Genomic DNA, 7,893 nt, shown 5'->3' on the forward strand with positions numbered 1-7,893 from the left:
CCTAATTTAAAGCGGGTAAATAAGTTTCAAATATTGTACCAAAGGAAAAAATCTCCAGGCTCAATTCATCATCCTATTTCCACCTGTCTACTCACTAATAAAATCGAGTGTCACTTCCGCACGTGCCTTCAACCCGTGAGAAGTCGTTGAGAACTATGGTATCGGACTTCACGCGCGCTTGGGCAATCGCTTTATTACATAAACAAATTTTCAGTTCCGAAACTTTTCGAGGGTCTCTTCTGCCCAGCGTACTGGAAAAGCAATATCCCATAGAAACGTATTTGCAATATCACAAATAATTAATTATACTACTTTTGATTATTCAATTGTGATCTCGAGTCTCAGAATTTTTGGATTTTGATTCACGTATCTCTCTCTCTCTCTATATATATATATCTTTTTTTTTAAAAAAAAATTTTACTCGCGCTTTTATAATCTGCGTTCAAAAATTTGAATTTCAGCTCGGAAGAATGATGTGATCGGTCTTGTGGAATTCTATCAGTTGCCTATATATGGTGAGTTCAATTCCAATTCCTGTATATGATATATTTGTTGATTGTGATAAAATTCAGCGTAAGTTATGATTGAGGTATATTAACTATTCTATGATGTTACCGTGACCTTTAAACCGCATGTATAATAATTTATTTCTCCCCTAATATGTTACTAATAGGTGGTGCACTCTAGGATGTGATACCCCGATGTCAGGTGTAACAATTTATTTCTCCCCAAATTTTTTGTGCTTTTCAGAAATTCCAGTTGCATATTATGCATTTGCAATGGAGGCAAATGAAGCTGAAATTGAGGATAGTGTTGTTCCAGTAACAAATACCCTCGGGGCTTTGGAGAAGGAGATTGCTGATCCTGTTGTTTACAAGCTTGTCCGGGTATGCTGTATTTTCCCCTGAAGAGAGTTAGTGAAATTTGACATTTTGTTGGTCTTACAATATTCAAGTCAAAAGTGGCCTTCTAAGTTGTTGAGTTAAATGAGTGCCTGCTTTTTATAGTTTGTAAAGCATAATTACCTAAGATTTGTAGTTGGTGCTAGAAAAGCTGGTAAAGGCTTAATCAGGAGACTCCTCAGAGAGGAGAGTGGTGGTGGTTAGATAGTTGCTTAAGATAATTTTGGGTGCTTATCAAAATCATTGGTGTTAACTGTCTTGCTTTTAGATCACTTGTTGGATCAAATAGCTCTAGGTAAAGACTAATTTGAAGGAAGTCTCCTCTGAGCTCACCCTATATTATAATTAGCATCACAACAGGTTATGAACATCGCCTTTCGATTGTCTCGCTTTATTTTGAGGGGATGAAGAACTATTTAAGGTTCACAGATGCCCCAGTGAGGAGGTGCGAGAGGTTGGCGGTGGCAAGTTTGGGAAGAGGTAGAGGTACACCGAAGAAGGATTTGGGAGAATTGATTAGACAAGACATGACACATCTTCAACTTACAGTGGATGAGAGGACCTGACCCTACCCTAGACAGGAAGGTGTGGAGGGCCAGGATTATGATAGAAGTTAGTACATAGTCAAGCGTTTTCTTTCTTTTTTGTGGGAGAGTAGGTCTTTAATTTGGAGCACCTTTTTTTTTCCGCTCCCTTTGCGCCTTATCTGTAGTATTACTAGTGTGCTCCTATTGTTTTATTCTTCGTTTCTATAACTACCTGCTTCTGCTTAGGCGAGCTTACTATCTTTGTTGTTTACTTTTCTTTTCGCCAGCATTTTCGACATAGCTCCTTTACTATTGTATACCTTTTACTAGTACTACCAAATTGTTTTTTCTATTCTTTTACTAGTATTATCGTATTATTTTCGCCAGTACTTTCGACATAGTTTCTTTTCTTCTTTCTTCAAACCTGTCTTGGAATCACTTTCTTTGAGCCGAGGGTCTATCAGAAACAATCTATCTACATCCACAAGGTAGAGTAAGATCTGCGTATACTCTACCCTCCCCATACCCCACTTGTTGGGTTTCACGGGGTATGTTGTTGTTGGAGAAGAAGAACTATTTTGAGGATCGTCATATTGATTTTCAGTTGCCTTACTCAATCTTGCCTGAGATAGATTACAAGTTCTTGGATTTTGCAGAATGTAGTCCTAGAAAGGTGGTTGCTTTCTACAATGTCTTATATGCTACCATTTGTGTTGTGGTGGACATTTCTTTCCTCACAAATGAAAGAAATATTTGAATTGGTCATATTTTGCAATTCCCCGTGACTTACTAGGAAATTCTAAGCATAATGCCTAACTTGGGCTCAGTATTAAATATTATTATACTTTCTCCAAATGTCATTCAAGCACTTGTTGTCCAAGTTGGTAAAACATTTAATTTGTACCAGGAGAAGCAAGGTTGATTTCGTTTTAGAGAGTTTGATGGTCATGACGCTTTACCAACTGTGTAGGTCGATGGTGATGGGAGATTAGTCCCTGCAACACACGATGAAATTATGGTGGTTGAGGACTTGCTTGAAGATGATAAGTGTGAACCCAAGCTTGTTCCGGATACGAGACAAACTACAGAATCCTGCAAAACTGAAGGATGTCTTATGGAGCGAAATCCATTTCAAGCTCCAGAAGGTTTAGAATTAGATGTTAAATTATTCATTTTTCTTTAACTTATTGTGTGACTATTGTTACTGAATAGCATACTTCCACTGGTTATGTCTCAGTGGTTCTTTTTGGCTTTTTCCTCAATTAACTTCATTTTCAGGTAAACTAGAGTATGAAAACCCCGAAGTTGTTGCAGAAAAGTCCAATGCGTCAGTCGACAAGGTGCCTGACTTGGAAAAAATAGGAGCTCCTGAAAAGGTATGTAAGTAGCCTTCTTCAGTTTTACATCTCCTTGATTTAGGGCCTCATATTGAACTTTCTAGTGTGAAATTGTTATATCAGCTTCACATGGCGAGATAAAGGAGGAGGGTTGCAGTATGTTGATATTCATCGTAAAGATTGTTAAAGAAACTTAAAACTAGGTAGAAGGTTGCTGTAAAGGAACAGTATGTTACTGCTTACCTAGGCATTTTTTTTTTTGATAAAGTAAATTTTTTTATCAATAAGGTACTAAGATGGTACAATAAAGTTATAGAAAAACATCCCAAATTACAACATCAGCAAACTATTCTACCCCTCCTAACACCTCCAGAAAGTCCATAAATTGATTCAGATTTCCTAACTGACTACATTTACACCAAAAATACAGATTATGAAGACATATATTCTTAATTCTAATAATGTGATTTCTATGTCCTTCAAAGCAAGACTTGTTTCTTTCCATTGGGTGAAATGAGCCCGAATAGAGGGAACAGATTAAGAGGATTCATATCGTTGAGATAAATTAGTTTGGGATTAAGGCGCTGTTTACCGATTGATTGAGTGTGCAATTGCTATGACATAACTACTTGGTGGCTCAACTTAATTTTCATGCTACTGAGTCAACAAATTTTCCTCTGTGGTGAACTGTAAAGCAGATCTGATGTGCTTGTGAATCATTCACCTGTTAGAGTTAGTTGTGTTGTATCTTGCTTGGCATTCAACTCTTTCTACATTAGTGAGTCCGAAGAAATATAATATGGTCTTTATATACTTTGGCACTTTCTTGCTTCTAGTAGTGGTTGTATTGCTACTTATTAGTCATCTTCTACTGATTTAAACTGCAATTGACTTCTAGGTGACTGTTCATGGATCGGCCCCTTGCTCGGAGCTCAGCAACATTGACCTATCTGGGAGGACTGAAATAAGCTTCAATTCTGAAGATGCATTAAATGAGGATACACCATCAACTTCTGCTAGTTCTAGTTGGAAGCCAGACTTTTCGAAGTTGGAGGGGAAGATATGCTTAGACAATCTAACAGTTAAAGAGCTTCAAGAAACTTTTAAAGCAACTTTTGGAAGGGAAACTTCTGTCAAGGACAAACAGTGGCTTAAGAGGAGGATTACTATGGGGCTGACTAATTCGTGTGATTTTTCATGCACCACTTTCATAATAAGAGATAATTTAGTGGTGAGGAAAGGTGAAGAACAAATCAGTCATCCTGTAAAGGTCAGAATTTCTGCAGATCCTGAAGTTGGAGTGGCACATTCTTACTCTGGAGGGTCATTAGGTGACCATGACAACAGAGTAAATGATGATGCTAATTTTTCTGGCACAGATGTTCCCAGCTCAGCATTTGAAAGTTGTAATGTTACTAAGGATCTGTACGCAGAGCAGGGAACAGCCAAAAGAGTTCGCAAACCGACAAAAAGATATATTGAAGAACTTTCAGAAATAGAAGAAACTAGTGAGAAGTTACCATCTTCAGATAAAGTCTCCAGATACAGATTTCCATGTACAGAATCTCTTATGAGGCCCACCACAATTGTTAGGTCAAACGCGAGACCTCTCTTCACCAGGCAAGATTCTCTAGGTGGTTCCGGTGTTCAGATTCCATTTGTTTCTCGGATTCGAAGGAGCCGTCCACGTGAGAACTTCACATCTCTTTTGGTAATACAAGTATCTTACCTTATAGACATATAATTGTTTACATTGATATTCCTAGTATATATTTGCATAAGGACATATAACTGTTTCAGTGGGTATAATACATAGTGCATTCAAACTCCCATATATACCATGTAGACATGATTTCATATTCTGTCTACCTAAATGAAAATGTTGGTTTATATGCTTGCAATGCTGCTATTCTCTTCTTCCTTGCGTACATTATTTCAGTTCAGTTTGAAATGCATTTATCCGACGATTCACCGTTTACATTTACAGCATAGTGTGTCTTTTTAAGGGCTTGCACTCAATAAATCTGTAATTTCTATATAAAGCTGTTGAATCATCTGTCTTCCAAATCAAATTATGTGGTTCTTATACTTTTAAAGTATTTTCGGCTCCAGTGTCGTGCTACTATGGCTGATGGAAAGATTAGCTTTTTTCCTCTGGCTTATTGATGTACTTCAAGTTAAATATTGCAGAAACTTCAGCCCAGTGATATGGACATGGCAACCAGACAAGTAAGAAGTGTTTTTGATGTATCTGGGCCACAAGAAGATGATAAGAGAAATAATGACCTGATCAAGACCAGCTCAACTCCTCCTGGGTTGACTAAACAGCCTGTAAATAGCTTACAACTTTCATTTTCTACTGCTTGCCTCTAAATTCTGTGCAATTTTCGTTTTATCAATACTTACAATATTACTTTATTTAAATATTGCTACCTCTATCCTGAAATGATTGTCCCTTTTTTTTTCCTGGTCGAGAAAAAAATTGATTCATGACTGAGACTTTTAAATGTTTTTCCTGTCATTTTTAAAATAGAAAGAATGGCAACTTCGTATTTTTCTCTAGAATATATTTCGAGATATTTAAATTTTTATTTCCAAAATACAAATTAAAACAAGTTCAACTTTATTTGGGAAGCCTGTTATCCTCGAAAGAGAACAAGTTTATCTGTGTAGGAGAGGGACTAATTTAAATGTTCTCTGTGTTCCTCTAATAATCATCTAAAATAATTTTTCTTTTTAGCCTTTGCCTTCAAATAAAACTAGATATGATTCTCTTTTTAGTTTTACGAATAACATCATTATTTTTTTCCGGTTGGCACACGTCATTTGGATTGAGTAATTCTCTTATATCCTGCAACCATGCAACTCTTGCTTAGCTTTCTTTTTGAGTGTAGAGCAAGACTACTTGCATGTTATTTGTCACCTTTAAAAGTCATACTACTGTTACAGAGTACTTTTAAAAAGTGTTTCAGATTGCCTTGGTTGTGATTTTGAATGATTGTGTTATTATTAAATGCCAATTTAGCTTTTTTCTCGAGTTTATATTATTAGTTTTGCATTAGTAAAGGTGCACGCAAGCTGACTCTGACATCACCATTATAAAAAAGGATCATTAGTTGTACTTGCCTTTGTAGTTGTAACTTATTGTTTGAGAGATTATTTGCAAGTAATAAAAAAATTATCATGTATTTCTCCCTGAGAAAAATACCAGGACAGTCCCTTAAGTAGTTAAAGTTACGGGTATAGGAATATTTTGATCCCTTATATATACTGCTGAAGATAAAACATCCCTTAAGTCTGTAAAAGTAGATAGCTTTAGTCCAAGCTATAACAGTGTTACTAAAACCAACTGGAGAAGACACAAACTAACAGCACCATCTGTTATAAGGAAACATATAGAAGACTGAGAAAACCCTTTTCTCCTTAAACTTGCTTGTTATTACTTGTTACAAACTCATTTCTGCGTATAGGACATAAAAAAGATTCAAACTGGTAATAAACCAGGTTAAATTTTCATTTTAAGTCACTTTGAGATTAGAGTATTTTATTATTAAAATAAATGATAATTGGTCTAATATAACTCACTTTTCTTAGAATGGAAACTTTTCGAATTGGAAAAGTCAGACCAAAACATATTTGATCAAAACTTGTTTTCTTTTTTTCATTTTCCAATCTCCATGGAACCAATCTCTGGCTCATTGTACTGCTTTCCTTGTCAATTAGTTTCGTCCTCATGTTGAGTCAATTTTGTTGTATATATTTTGGCTGTTGTCTCTCTCTCTCTCTCTCTCTCTCTCTCTCTCTCTCCATCCGAAGTTTAAATTGATGAAAATATATTGTGGCACTCCTGTTGTTTCTTAGCTTATTGCTGCTTGTGAGAAAGACGAGCATTACAGTGGGATGAGAATTGTTGAGCTAGAGAATGACATGGATGAGGACAATTCAGATGATAACGTGGAACTGAGTGACGGCTTTGAGAACAACTCAGATGATAATGTGATATCTGTACCCACCCCAAAAGGAGGAATGCGGAGAAAACATCATCGACCTTGGACTATCGATGAGGTTGTTAAGTTAGTTGAAGGCGTAGCCAGGTATGGTGCTGGTAGATGGTCTGAGATAAAGCGGCTTGCTTTTGCATCTTGCCCTTATAGAACTTCGGTGGACCTGAAGGTTGGTATTGACTTGTGCATTTAGTTGAATCTAATCAGCCTTCAGGATCATTCAAAATAAATTAGTCTATCACTGTTTTGTACATGTGATGAAATGCTTCAAATTACTGATGTATTTGCAGGACAAGTGGAGAAATCTGCTGAAAGCTAGTTTTGTGCAGTTGCCTGCAGAAAAAGGGGTTAGCATTATTAGAATTATTATGCAAGTTGTTTCACAGTCCCCAATGATTTTATCAAGACTTCATTTAATATTTTTGAAAATAAAAAGAGAGTAAGGTGGTGCGGTTTGTTTTTGAATCTGTTAACAGTTAGTCTTGTCATTTTACCCCCCACCCAATTTATGGAAGCTAGAGGGACTGACCGTAGTATCCTTCTTAACATCATACTTGTAATGGAACAGATGCTGAATTCCCGGAAACAGGCTTCAGTTCCGATCCCTGCTCCAATTCTCTCACGTGTGAGAGAGCTTGCTGATATGCAAGGCCAGTTCCAACCAATTCTCAGTACCGGCAAGTCAAGTGGACATATTAGTGGTAGAAGTGTAAATGAAGCTAGGTCTGGATACCTGTAGTTTCAACACCAAAGGTTTGTTTTTGGAATAAGCCTGATGTTGATGGGCTAACAACTTACTGGCCACTATATTTCATGTGCTATGTTGCTTTTTGTGTTTTTAACCTTCTGTACACAGATTTTGCTTAAAATTCTTAAAGTCGATCAATTTTATTTTTTGCCCACATATAGGTGATAAAAAGTTAGCAAGACTGCTGCTCGTGCTTAAATGGTTCCAGTTGGTCATATCCCAGCGAGCATTTCTCGCCCTATACCCCACAAATTGTGGTGCTAGCCCCATTTTTAAGTAGTGATTTTAAATATCATATAAAAAAAGTGCTTTTCCTATATGTTTTACGTAGATGACTGAGAAGATACTTAACGCATTGTCTCCTTGGAAAACAAA

At 36.6% G+C, this 7,893-nt stretch overlaps 1 protein-coding gene across 1 annotated transcript; it reads left to right on the top strand.

Annotated features, from left to right (window-relative positions):
- The first annotated feature begins 226 nt into the window (after positions 1 to 226).
- LOC104230838 (uncharacterized) lies at positions 227 to 7,672 on the top strand. The gene is made up of 10 exons (XM_009783733.2): positions 227 to 366; positions 462 to 515; positions 751 to 887; positions 2,400 to 2,574; positions 2,708 to 2,805; positions 3,665 to 4,477; positions 4,957 to 5,097; positions 6,628 to 6,939; positions 7,061 to 7,117; positions 7,339 to 7,672. Exons 3-10 carry the CDS (start codon positions 780 to 782, stop codon positions 7,507 to 7,509), a joined length of 1,875 nt encoding a protein of 624 aa, XP_009782035.1. The 5' UTR covers positions 227 to 366; positions 462 to 515; positions 751 to 779; the 3' UTR covers positions 7,510 to 7,672.
- The last annotated feature ends 221 nt before the right edge of the window (positions 7,673 to 7,893 follow it).

Source organism: Nicotiana sylvestris, chromosome 3 (genome assembly GCF_000393655.2).
Source record: "Nicotiana sylvestris chromosome 3, ASM39365v2, whole genome shotgun sequence".
In the NCBI taxonomy this organism is placed as follows: Eukaryota; Viridiplantae; Streptophyta; class Magnoliopsida; order Solanales; family Solanaceae; genus Nicotiana; species Nicotiana sylvestris.